This window comes from Notolepis coatsorum (assembly GCF_963971535.1).
Source record: "Notolepis coatsorum genome assembly, chromosome: 2".
Lineage (NCBI taxonomy): Eukaryota > Metazoa > Chordata > Actinopteri > Aulopiformes > Paralepididae > Notolepis > Notolepis coatsorum.
Window position 1 is genome coordinate 198,249,053 of NC_140166.1, and position 13,556 is coordinate 198,262,608.

A 13,556-nucleotide genomic window follows, 5' to 3' on the forward strand; every position below is an offset into this window, starting at 1 on the left:
TCCGTGTTCAATCCACTATGGTTGGGTCAGCCAACGTGTTCAATCCACTATGGTTGGGTCAGCCAACGTGTTCAGTCCACTATGGTTGGGTCAGCCTCCATGTTCAGTCCACTGACCTATGGTTCAGTCAGCCTCTTCCATTCTGAAACAATTATTTTTGCTGCCAAAGGAAATGTCATTGGCCAGTGAAATTCTGAATCCAATGACCACTTTAGCGGGTGGTGAAAAGGTTAATTACACGCCCTTTGTATATCATTTCTGTTTATCATTAAGTCTTTGGCTTTAGTGTGAAACAACAACATGGATTAATTAAAGACGTGTCCAGCATGTGGGGTTGGAGAATATATAATAAACAACACCTTACTATTTCCTCACACAGTGGGACAATGGCTCTGTTGTTCACTAGAGCTGCATGTTGGTAACTGTAACTGTCTGAGGCAGATTTGGCTTAGTCAGGACTAAAGCCTCCCCAAGAACAAAATGTGTGTGTGTGTGTGTGTGTGTGTGTGTGTGTGTGTGTGTGTGTGTGTGTGTGTGTGTGTGTGTGTGTGTGTGTGTGTGTGTGTGTGTGTGTGTGTGTGTGTGTGTGTGTGTGTGTGTGTGTGTGTGTGTGTGTGTGTGTGTGTGTGTGTGTGTGTGTGTGTGTGTGTGTGTGTGTGTGTGTGTGTGTGTGTGTTTCAACTTGGAATCGATACATGCTGATGTCATGTATTATGTACTGCGGGACCCCTGGGATGGACGTGTTGTTGACTCTGAGGAGAAGAGAAGAGAAGAGAGGAGAGGAGAGGAGAGGAGAGGAGAGGAGAGGAGAGGAGAGGAGAGGAGAGGAGAGGAGAGGAGAGGAGAGGAGAGGAGAGGAGAGGAGAGGAGAGGAGAGGAGAGGAGAGGAGAGGAGAGGAGAGGAGAGGAGAGGAGAGGAGAGGAGAGGAGAGGAGAGGAGAGGAGAGGAGAGGAGAGGAGGAGAAATTAAATTAGAATAGATTACGTTTTATTGTCATTTCACAGCACAAGTACATCTAACCAGAGATGACCAAATAACAGTAAACTGCATAGCAGTGAATATGTGGAACATGTGAATATGTGGAGTATAAATGATGAAGCTATGGAGTAAATATGCTTAGATAATTTATGTACAGTATTATTATTATATACAGTGGTACACGTATGAAGGTGTGGTGAGAAGGAGATGGAGAGTATGAGGCTTGCATAATACAGCTGGACCTGAACGTTGCAAACAGCAATTGAAGTAGCAGCACTGAAGCATTGATTGATTGATTGATTGAAACATTTCCTATATGTAGCAAGTTGTATTATGACTGAACACACTGTTAGCAACAATGGTTCCTTTACTTCTGGGGAGGAGCCCATGTGTGGCGCCCCCTATGGGCCACTGCTTCTCCACTTATATACCAAGTTTAATGATGAGTTATGGCAAATTCTTTCCTAGGTTTCACACTTTGTTAAATATCAGTTAGTGACGGACATAACATTTATTACATTTATCACAACATCCCCCCAAAAAAAAGAATTGTAGAGCAAGGACACCTGGATATGTGTAGGAAGTTTTGTCTCATTGTAGCGGGTCACTTATGTTGGAGCCCACCTGCCATATCTGGTTCCTGCATGGGTCAAAATGTCAGCCAGCCAGAGCAATGTAGACTGGCCCTTCTGGTTCAGTCAGTCAGCCACCCAGAGCACTGTAGGCTGGCCATTCTGGTTCAGTCAGTCAGCCATCCAGAGCACTGTAGGCTGGCCCTTCTGGTTCAGTCAGTCAGTAACCTCGTTCCCAGCTTTATCTCGAGAGATAAAGCCTGGTAAAGCACTACGGCCGAAAGTGGGAATCAGGTAGGAAGTCCCGCCCCTGAAATCACGACACAGTGTTCATGGGAATGTATTCCCCCCAGAAACAACCTCGTTATCGCCTCCCTCGACAGGCTGACAGACCTGCTTGTTGTTTGTTTAGCTGGGGACTATAAACAGATCAGGGGGTGCCCGGAAACCGGAAAGCCTGTAGCCGGTATTTCTGTATTTCCGATTCACATTTTAGGAGGCATAGCTTTACCAGCCTAGTCAGTCAGCCAGTCAGAGCACTGTAGGCTGGCCCTTCTGGTTCAGTCAGTCAGCCAGTCAGAGCACTGTACGCTGGCCCTTCTGGTTCAGTCAGTCAGCCAGTCAGAGCACTGTAGGCTGGCCCTTCTGGTTCAGTCAGCCACCCAGAGCATTGTAGGCTGGCCCTTCTTGTTCAGTCAGCCACCCAGAGCACTGTAGGCTGGCCCTTCTGGTTCAGTCAGCCACCCAGAGCACTGTAGGCTGGCCCTTCTGGTTCAGTCAGCCACCCAGAGCACTGTAGGCTGGCCCTTCTGGTTCAGTCAGCCACCCAGAGCACTGTAGGCTGGCCCGTCTTGTTCAGTCAGCCACCCAGAGCACTGTAGGCTGGCCCTTCTGGTTCAGTCAGCCACCCAGAGCACTGTAGGCTGGCCCTTCTGGTTCAGTCAGCCACCCAGAGCCACCCAGAGCACTGTAGGCTGGCCCTTCTGGTTCAGTCAGCCACCCAGAGCACTGTAGGCTGGCCCTTCTGGTTCAGTCAGCCACCCAGAGCACTGTAGGCTGGCCCTTCTGGTTCAGTCAGCCACCCAGAGCACTGTAGGCTGGCCCTTCTGGTTCAGTCAGTCAGTCAGTCAGTCAGTCAGTCAGTCAGTCAGTCAGTCAGTCAGAGCACTGTAGCCTGGCCCTTCTGGTTCAGCATAAAGAATGCAAGAAAACAGAGGAGAGGAGCAAAGAGGAGAAGGTGAAAGATGAAAAGAAAAAGTGAGGAGAGGAGAGATAGAGGAGAGAAAGGCAGGAAGGAGCAAGGAGAGTAGTGGGAGAGAAAAAACAAGAGAAGAAAGAATGAGAAGAGAGGACAAGAGAAGAAACCAAATAAAATAACAGAACATAATAAATCCCTTCTGGGGGCATTTTTTTTTTATTATAATTATTAGTGTTATTATTATTTAAAGAAAATGTAACTGTCATTGCCCATTTCATAACAGCACATCCACTTTGTTAGTAGTTCTCACTGCTTTGGTTTGATCAACAATGCCTGCCGCCCTGAGAGCAGTCAGTGTTCATAGCATCGATCAATTCCAGCTTTTTGTTTTCCCATTTGAATATGGAACATAGTTCCCCCTCAAAGAATAATTACTCAGTTTCCGTTGTTTTTCCTTCTTTTTTCTTTCTGTAATTATCAGCTGATGCTGCCCTTAGGGTTATCATCATAAAATCGCTTAACCAATTTTTAACCATATGATTTTTTTAACTAATCTGAAAAGTGTTACTTTTATTGACTACTATTAAGGAATAATGAATTAATGCTGTGCTCGGGATGTTTCTGGGTGTCAATCTTTGGGCAGTGCAACATGCTGCTAGTGTAACGGGGAAGCCCGTGAGTATATCCACAGTCACAGAAACAGGGGTGTTGACAAGTGACTGTGGCATTACGGGCTGGTAAGTTAAACTCACTTCCTCATAACAGGGTTAATAGACGCATAGGTACGGTACATAGGAGTGGATTCACTTCTTAGTGCAGCGGTCTATGTCGTTGCCCGCGGCGCGGGAGCTCCCCTGTTCGACTCCCCCTCGGGACATCAGCATTTAACAACAACACAACGCAGACTAATATGATCCGTCACACTAGTGGGAAGCCTAGTTTGACAGTTTGATCTGAACTTTAATGATCAAGTTAAGAAAGCTCTAAAGTTTTGTTTCCTAGCTACAAAACAAACATATTCAGAGAAAACAATGAAATGTGATGTTGTGTTGAGTAATATTATAATCTACTGCATTTTGAGGTGAAGATTTTTTTTAATTAAATAGCAATCTCTGCAGTGAGTTGTTGCCATGGTAACTAAGGACTGTGTGACAGAAACCACTGGATTGCACATGTGTAGAAGGGGTCAGCTCTCGTTAGTTGCCGTTATCAAGATGGTGGCGGAGTGAGCAGACTTCTCTTGAGAGAGACTTTGCCCAAACTGCCCGAGGAGGTCAGGCTTGCTACAAGGTTGGGAAAGCCTGGATGCCTTATATGGTCCTTTCATGACCCAGTGATCCAGCCATTTCAAAATCACGGTAGTTTGATGGTCATTTCAGTTTTACCACAGTACCGCCATTGTATACACAAGTCATGTATCACCATGGTACAGTTTTAGCACTTAAATAATACCATGGTATAATCCAATTCAAACCACGATACCAATGGTAATAGATAGATAGAAATAGATAGATAGAAATAGAAATCCAAAAATAAGGCTGTTTTCATGAATTCCTGAAATGCCACTTTTTTGGAGCTTTTCGTCCGACTGCAGTAATGTGTTACATAGATCTCTTCCTTCCTCCACAGTGTACCAGCCACATGTGTTGGCCATGTAATCTGTCACATCATCATGTCTGAGTTATCGGAGAACAATTAGTTCCTCAGCAACGTGTGTGTGTGTTTGCACGCACACATGTGTGTCACAATGTGGCGGTGTAACAGGACCCAAGAGCAGACAAGTTGAGGCGGGCAGCAAGTCCAAGGGTTTTTAACACTTTGGATGCCACGCCCGAGATTTCTCGGGTTTACCCCCCGACCGTTGAATGCCCATCACGAGATTTCTCAGTTTTTTTTTTATTTTTTTTTTTATTAGCGTTCTGAAATCATATTGCATCAAGCGAGCCTACCGTTGGATATCCAGGCACCGCCGGCGCTCAGATGTGAAAAAAGCGCCCCCTATCGTCTCCCAGATGGTAAATCACCCTTTTGGATTGGACTCAATGAAAGTGAATGGGAGAACGGATTTCTGACTCCACATTTTACTTCTCACTGATGTAACCGGGGTCTACCAGAGTTCATTCTGGAACCTTGGTGCCACGGCGAATATGTGTTATACTGTACACACAGTGGATCAATACAATTATTGATTTTTTCGAATGGTGATCAAGAATTGGAATATACCATTTGGATACCATCTGATGTCAGGTAAGGAATCTATGTTATCAGTCTTAGGATAATCAGACTCGTTTTCACGGAGATATAAGCGTTTCCACTATATGTGATATTGCTGTTTCACTGTAAAAGCCATCAGGAAATAAGAGCAGCGATTATCAGCGCGCGGCACGAGTGTGCGTGCGCACACATATACTATCGATCATCTAGCGTTTATTTGAAAACGATTCATAAATAGGCAGACAAATGACAACGTTCTGGAATATTCCAGTAAAAGACGATTATCATCATAGGGTTGTTTTTTCCGCGAAAATGAGTGATTTTCAAAATGCTATCAAATGGAAATGAAGCGAAAAACAATCTGCCTTGACAATGTTGACTGGAGTCTTTGATAAGCGACGGGCAGATTAGACACATAGCCATAATTTAAAACATAGATTAGGCGATATTAAGTTAACATTGGAGTGGGTTTGGGCATCAAGGGGGTAAAAAGGAAAACATGGCGTGGCATCCAAAGTGTTAATGAACAAGAATAATAAGGGAAACATTTTAAACAATAAAAACAAAACCTCTCAGTAACAACTGGAAGAGGGGGAGGGAGAAGGAAAACACAATAACTAACTCTAAATACTAATTCCACTAACATGGAACGTGAAACATGGAGTGTGAAGCGTTTCAGCGCTACATTGACAGTGTAACAGAGATAATGGACCGACACAGAGAACAGGAAACAAGGAACTCAAATACACAGGAACAAATGACGAACGAGAAACACCTGGGATGATTACAGCTGGAGACACCTGGGAGGGGAAACAGACTGACAAAGAACTACAGGAAAACAACATTTTGTCCTTCGGATGAGACGCTAAATCGCAAAGAGTAGGGGGTTCCCCGCAACGTTCCTGGCCAAATTCCCAATCAGGTCTCTGACATCAAGGCCACCTAATCATCCCTTCCCCTTAATTGGCTGGTATCAATCCCTGTCTCCTGAGCTGTTCAGCCATTGCGTAGTGTGATGTGTGCCTGGTGCCAGTGTATGGCAGCCATTGCGCTTGCGTAGCCCAAGGTTGGGTGCTATCAGTGGTGGTGAAGGAGGCAATTTCCACCCTACATTGTGGGGAGCGCAGTGTCTAGAAAAGCGCTATATAAATGTAATGAATTATTATAATTAATTAACACAAGGAACTACAACTATGGACGACAAGACAAACACTAGACACTGGGACAAAACAAGCAGGCTACAGACACTAAACAGAGAGCCTAATAACAGACAGTAACTACAAAGACTAAGACTAAACAGTTAACCTAATACAAGACAAGAAGAGTAACACTAGACTAACAGGGGAACATGAAGAAGAGCAAGAGAGAGAAGGGGGGATAGAGAGAGAGCAAGAGAGAGAAGGGAAAGAACACTAAGGGACAGAGAGATGAGAAACACATACAGGGACGGGGAGAGGTAGAGCAGGGGAGAACAGTCCATGGACCGGTGGGACGTTACAACGTGCGTGTCTGTGTCAGACCATGTGGGCCCCAGATGACAAAACTGGGCAGAGCCATATTATCATCACCCATACCAAACAATACCAGACTGGACTGGGAAATATTTTAAGGATGTAACAGGAACAAAAGTAATGGGCTTGGCGCTCAGCATACATGGGGGAGGCTATGGAGGGCATGTTTCCTCAGATTGTTTCAAGATTAGGACACCTTCCCGCTTCACAATAACCTCAAACACACTCGAGCTCGGCAGGAAGCCTCACAAATAGTTTTCAGTTAGGTACCCCCCGAGGAACCGACGGCCATTACGACTAATGAAAAGATGACGTGTCTGTGCGGGCGGGCCAGGAGGCCTAGGCGGAGCAGATGACTGAACTCTGTTCTGCTCTGCCTGCCTAACGTTTTCTCTGTGTGCATAAACAATAGATAATGGTGACAGAGAACAGGTTGATTGGGCAGTGTGGTGATTGACTAGCTTGGCCCCTGCAGAGCTGTCAGGGACCAGCACTCACTAGTACGAGAGCTAGTGGGAGCACTGCAAGTGGATTATATGGAGGGTGGGTGGCTCTGGGATGCCGGAACTAACTCCTAACTCGGGAAAAAAAACACCAGTGAAGGGAGGCACCTTGTCTGTGGGATGTTTGTGGCTGAACATTAAGGGCCATGTTGTAATCAACAGGTATAAGTATATTTTCATCAAATAGATATTTGATCATACCTAGTATTGCCAAAATGCTAAATTAATGTTTACTGTGCGAGGCCCAGGCCATGAATGAACCTAATGTGTTGCAAACTGAGATACTGTTTCCCCCTGAGTCACTCCATGGAATGCTGAGGATTTGCAAATGTGACATTCTGTGCCAATTTATGCATTAGAAATGCCTCCCTTGGCTGCAGTTACACCATTATTCCATCACGCTGCATGAGGCGGCATCCCCTGAGGTGTTGCAAATCAGAGACATAGATGTTGTCTCAGTAGAACCACAGCTATTACAAGAACCACCACATGGCCCCCTATGGCTTGGACCTCAAGCAGACTGTGGTTATGAGCCAATGGACTCTTTATATGTGGCTCTCTTGGAATACACAACCCTTTCTACAAAAGCATTCTACTCTGGAAATATTTTCTATAGTATTTCTGAGAAGTGGAGCATATCATTTACTATGGAAATTAATCACAAAATTTTTTATTTCCTGGACATGTTGTTCAATAAAGGAGATGATGGAGGATGGACGTATATACTGATCTCTATGACAAACCAACAGACCATAACACCATTTTAAAAGCAGACAGTTACCATCCACTCCCACTAAAAAGTAAATTTTGTAGACTAAACAGATTTTCAAAAACAATTCTCAACACCACCTGACTGAGACAAAAAAAACTTAGAGCATGAGGATATGGGGGGAAATGTATTGAAGATGCCACCAAAAAGATCGTATTGAAAAAGAGAGCTGGCTTTTTCAAACAAAGGGAGGCAAGGAAATGAAATCCAGCCTATTCATTACTAAATATACTAAGAAGTCTGAGAAACTGAAACAGATAATACAGAACCATTGGCATACTCTACAGAAGGATGAATCAATCAAACATCTCTACAAGGACCCTGAAATCTGCAAGACGAGTTGGTCCAGTCAGAAATGAACGTTCCATTGCCCCTCCGCCTTCTCAGTCTCTCCTGACACCCATCCCTGATGGAAACGCAGAGTAAAATACAAAACATTTAAAACTGGTGGCATTTTATTTTTAATGCAGAGTGGATTGTACAATTTCAAGGTGCCTTTCGAGTGCCACTGCTGCAAGGAAGGAGCATGGAAAAGACAGCTGATGAGATTTGGTTTAGCATGTGCTACACAAAACAATAAGCATAAGCATCCATCCAAATTGTCAACAGCGGCACAGTTGTCTCGAAGAAGGCTATGAGCTCAAACGTTGGTCAAATAAATTATCACTAGAAGGAGAAATTAGTGTGTGGCTATTCTTCACAATTTGAATGTTATGTTGCCCTACTAGCTACAGTAGCACCTCTCTTTGAGTGGTATGTTGCCCTAATCGCACTTCTCTATGAGTTTGAATGGTATGCAGCCCTACTAGCTAGCACCTCTCTTTGTGTGGTATATTGCCCTACTAGCTAGCACCTCTCTTTGTGTGGTATATTGCCCTACTAGCTAGCACCTCTCTTTGTGTGGTATATTGCCCTACTAGCTAGCACCTCTCTTTGAATGGTATGTAGCCCTACTAGCTAGCACCTCTCTTTGTGTGGTATATTGCCCTATTAGCTAGCACCTCTCTTTGTGTGGTATATTGCCCTACTAGCTAGCACCTCTCTTTGTGTGGTATATTGCCCTACTAGCTAGCACCTCTCTTTGTGTGGTATATTGCCCTACTAGCACCTCTTTTTGAGTGGTATGTTGCCCTACTAGCTTAGGGTGACCAAACGTCCTCTTTTGCCCGGACATGTCCTCTTTTCACGCCCTGTCCGGGCCGTAAAATCATGGTTGGATCACAGCAGGATTGATACCATATAGGCCTTACCTTCACTAGGATGTACCCCAAAAAGAATATTCCAATTATCTGATCGCGAGTCCCAGTATTGGTGTCGACCGTGTCGCCAACATAATCCGCCACACATCATGCACCGGGAGCAATTCACGCTTCTCAATCCGATCGGGACAACCGGTCCCCTTGCCCGACCAATAGAAATCCGACCGGAGACTTCTGACCCACAGGCCAAGATATCATGTTTCAAAGGGTGCTCGTTACTGCCACCTGGGTGGATGCGGCCGGTATAAATAAAATAAATTACGATGAAAACCCGACTATACTCGGGTTTGGCGCACAAGCATCGGCGAGTTAACCCGACTATCATCGGGTCTGGCGTCCAAAGAGTTAAGTCAGGCAGCCTCAGCCTCTTGAGTAGTAGTTGACGTCCTACATTTAGACTCACGACAGTGCGCTTATGTGTCCATAGATATCTTAAAAGCATATTGAACCTCTAATATTTGAATGTGTGTGTTTGTGTGTGTCTCAGTGTCTGCATAGATTACATATACGGTACATTAGTGCACTGTTTCTCAACCTTTTTCATGTCAAGGACCCCAAATTGATATGTAACTGGTCAAGGACCTCCATTAGATACCATTTTGTCCCAGCCCTCTCCCCCATCCACAAATATATTTGTTGTTACATATGATTTAATCCAGAACTCCATAACTGTCTATACTGTAGGTGGAGAGGTAGATTAACCTCAGACTGTACAACGCCTCACTGTGCCTCACTGAGCACAGAGTAACAGTATAAATCCCTGTATATCTTCCTGTAAATTCCTGCACATTTCACATTTTACTGTACATTACTGTATATTTTTGGACTGTATATTTTAGAATGTATATACATATTTTAGAATGTATATCTCTGAATGTGTACTCCTATTTGTTCATTGTGAGCGTTCTGTGGTGCTGAATTTCCCTTGGGAACAAAGTACTTCTATTCTATTCTAACTTCTAGTGAAGAAAATATTTGTGAAATTAACCTCACTTTTTGAACAGCTGCATTACAGTATAGTATGTAAGTGTTTTGATTTTTGTCTCCATGTAGGTCTCCCTCACATGGGAAGCAGAACCAGCCCCGATAGCTTCTGTGGTGCAGAACGCTTACAGAAGCTTGCCCAGAGCCTCAGACCCAACGAGGTGGGACAGCTGAGACACATCACACACACACACACACACGCACACACGCACACGCACACACACACACACACACGCACACGCACGCACACACACACACACACACACACGCACGCACGCACGCACGCACGCACGCACGCACGCACGCACGCACGCACACACACACAGATGCTGTATACGTACAAACACACTGCCCTACTTTCTGTTTCTGTCCTTATATCCTCTCAGAATGTACTCATCTGCAAAACCATTGGACCATTGAACCATAGGGTCGTTTAGGTTCAAACACCAAACACCATTTCCCATGGGGAGTTCACCAGTATGTTCAATTGATCCTTTATAACTTTCCGTATTCATTAAAGCACTAATTCGCGTAGCTTTCATTGAGCCTGTTTACATTACATTTACATTTTGTCATTTAGCTGACGCTTAAAAAAAAATATATTATGTTTTTGGTACATATTTTATTGTTTTTTTCCCGGGCAGTTCGGCAGAGAGAGAGGAAGTATGGGAGGATAGAGGGGGTGCTGTGCCGCAGTGCTGTACGTGGTGCGCCACCCTGGCGCCCCAGCTGACGCTTCTATCTAAAGTTACAAGTTCTGTAAGAGAGTACAACTCTATCAGTGTTGAAACTTGAGTGCTGCAGTGTTGAGTGCATAGTAGTAGAGACATGTTAGTATTAGGAAGAGTGCATGATAGTAGAGGACAGTAAGAGACGTTTTTTATTTTTTTAATTTCAGATCTTGATTGAAGAAGTGTGTCTTTAGTCGACAGAAAGATTGGTCGGGTTTCGGCTGTCCTAACTGTGGTGGGAAGTTTGTTCCACCATTGTGGAGCAAGGACCGAGAATAGGCGGCTTCTCTTTGATGACCCTCCTGGGGCTCGGATAGGAGTGGGTCTGAGGTGGCCAGAAGATGTAGAGCAGAGGGGTCTTGAGGGTGTGTAGTTAGAGACCATTGACCGGAGGTAGGCAGGGGGCCTTTCCCTTCGCTGAGCGATATGCCAGGTCGAGGACCTTGAAGCGAATTTGTGCAGCGATGGGGAGCCAGTGCAGGTCCCTAAGAAGTGGGGTAACATGGGCTGACTTTGGTAGGTTGGAGATCTTCTTTTTTATGAGCGGTGTAACTCTGGCTTGTTTTAGGGAGGTTGGAACCACCCCTGAGTTGAGGGAGGAGTTGATGGTTGTAGTTAGGAATGGGAGGATGTCTGGTGCTATGGTCTGTCGGGTCCAGCTGGCATGTAGTGGGAAAGTTCGACATTACCAGTGTCAACTGTCAAGGCCTCGGCGTCTGTAATGGGAGAGAAAGATGACAAAGTAAAAGATGAGGTTCTTGATTCAGCATTTGGAATGGGCGGGGGAAGGGAGAAGCAGCTCCACTTTTTTCTCAAAGAAAATCGCAGTCTTCGGCAGAGAGAGAGGCGGGGGGAGGGAGGGCGTGTGAGGAGGGAGGACATGGTAGCGTGCATCTCAAACCCTTCCTTCTTTTCTTGATCCTCCCATCATAACGGTTGCTTCCAATCGTCCGAGGGAAGCAACACTTGTGATTGGAGGTTCAAGAAAAGAGGGGGCGAGGTTTGAGATAGGTTCCATTGCCGTGCTGTGAGTACATTTTTACATACATGTTTGAAATGAGCAAAACAGTTGCAAAACATAATTTCCAGTGTTTTGTCAGTTCTGAGTTCATGAAATGGTTGAAACAGATGTTGTTGATCCCAGGCAAGGTCTGTCTAAAGGCACCATTCCGTTTCTCTCAAGCCTCACACATTCTTTATCCTGCTGGGAAATAATGTCCCTAACCTCTGTCACACATGGATGTGATGATCAATGATGTCTAGTCTTCAGTAGACTAGTATTGTTTGTTTGTTTGTTTGTTTTCTTTGTTTGTTTGTTTAGAACCTCATTAACTGCTACTTAGGTTGCCAGTATTCTTCCCGGGGTCCACATAGGATTGATACTGGACAATCTAGAGGTGGTTGTGGAAAGGAGGACGAGAAAGAAGCTGGACGCTATCCCGGAGAACCCCTCCCACCCCCTCTATGAGGAGCTAGAGAACCCCTCCCACCCCCTCTATGAGGAGCTAGCCAAGAGGAGAACCCCTCCCACCCCCTCTATGAGGAGCTAGAGAACCCCTCCCACCCCCTCTATGAGGAGCTAGAGAACCCCTCCCACCCCCTCTATGCGGAGCTAGAGAACCCCTCTAACCCTCTCTATGAGGAGCTAGAGAACCCCTCCCACCCTCTCTATGAGGAGCTAGCCAAGAGGAGAACCCCTCCCACCCCCTCTATGAGGAGAACCCCTCCCACCCCCTCTATGAGGATCTAGCAAAGATGACAAGCACTTTCAGCCATAGACCCCCACACCCCTGACATCATTAAATCATATTTCTATACGCATGTTTATGTTCATTTGTAATCCGCTTAATCTGTTTACTTATACCAGGGGAGCCAAAGTCTCCTCATGCTGACCATATCTACTACAATACGTTCAGGAGGAGTACACTCTGATATAGAAACCAACCAAGCCGTTAAAGGAACACACCAACTTTTGGGGAAATTAGCTTACCGTCTTCTCCAGAGAGAGACAATAAGATAGATACCAGTTTTCTTTCTGTGCATTCAGTAGAAAGCTTTCTGGCTGCACGTTAGCCTAGTTTAGCACAATGAATGGAAGTGGAGATTGTAGGTAGCCTTCGGGAGAGGTGTTAGTTGGACAATGATTGGGCTACCCATCACTGTCCAAGTTCAAGTTCAAGTTCTTTAATAGTTGTCATACAGAAGTACAGAATACTTTCATACAAAATGCTTCTTACTGTTACGCTCCAGAGACTGTGCTAGACAAGATAGTATCAAATAACATAATAACATAATATAGCATGAATTTAGAAGAAGAAAATGAGGTCACAGTGTTCGGTATAGACATATGTACAATGTTCTGAGTTACCATATAATATACAATCCATTCATTGTGCTAAGCTAGGCTAAAGTGCAGCCAGATAGCTTTCTACTGAATGCACAGAGAGGAAACTGGTATCTATCTTCTTGTCTCTCTCTGGAGAATACAATAAGCAAAAGCAAAAAACATTTCCCCAAATGTTGGCCTGTTCCTTTTAATAACCATAGGCCTTCATCTGATGTCAATTATTATTGGCACACTTCAGGAGGGCTAAATGAGTTCCCACATGCCAAGTAAAGATGAATCAATTCACTCATTCACCCAGTCGTTCATTCAGACGTGTTCCCCATTGCTGTTCCATTACTGAATGCTTGTGTGACCCCATCGACAGGAGGCGCCATCGAGCCGGTCCAGGAGGACAGTCGACGAATCAAAGACCAGCTGCCTGCTCCATCTCCAAGCCGACCATCTCTACTACAAGAAGTTCAGGACTGTTGAGGCTGTTGTGGCTCAGGT

At 44.9% G+C, this 13,556-nt stretch overlaps 1 protein-coding gene across 1 annotated transcript in view; it reads left to right on the forward strand.

The window, feature by feature from the left end:
• LOC311224108 (disintegrin and metalloproteinase domain-containing protein 10) overlaps positions 1 to 13,556 on the forward strand; it is a 101,289-nt gene that overhangs the window by 31,907 nt on the left and 55,826 nt on the right. The window contains exons 5-6 of the mRNA XM_084308935.1: positions 10,059 to 10,150; positions 13,432 to 13,554. Coding sequence (XP_084165061.1) covers positions 10,059 to 10,150; positions 13,432 to 13,554 — 215 coding nt within the window. The remainder of the gene's footprint in view (positions 1 to 10,058; positions 10,151 to 13,431; positions 13,555 to 13,556) is intronic.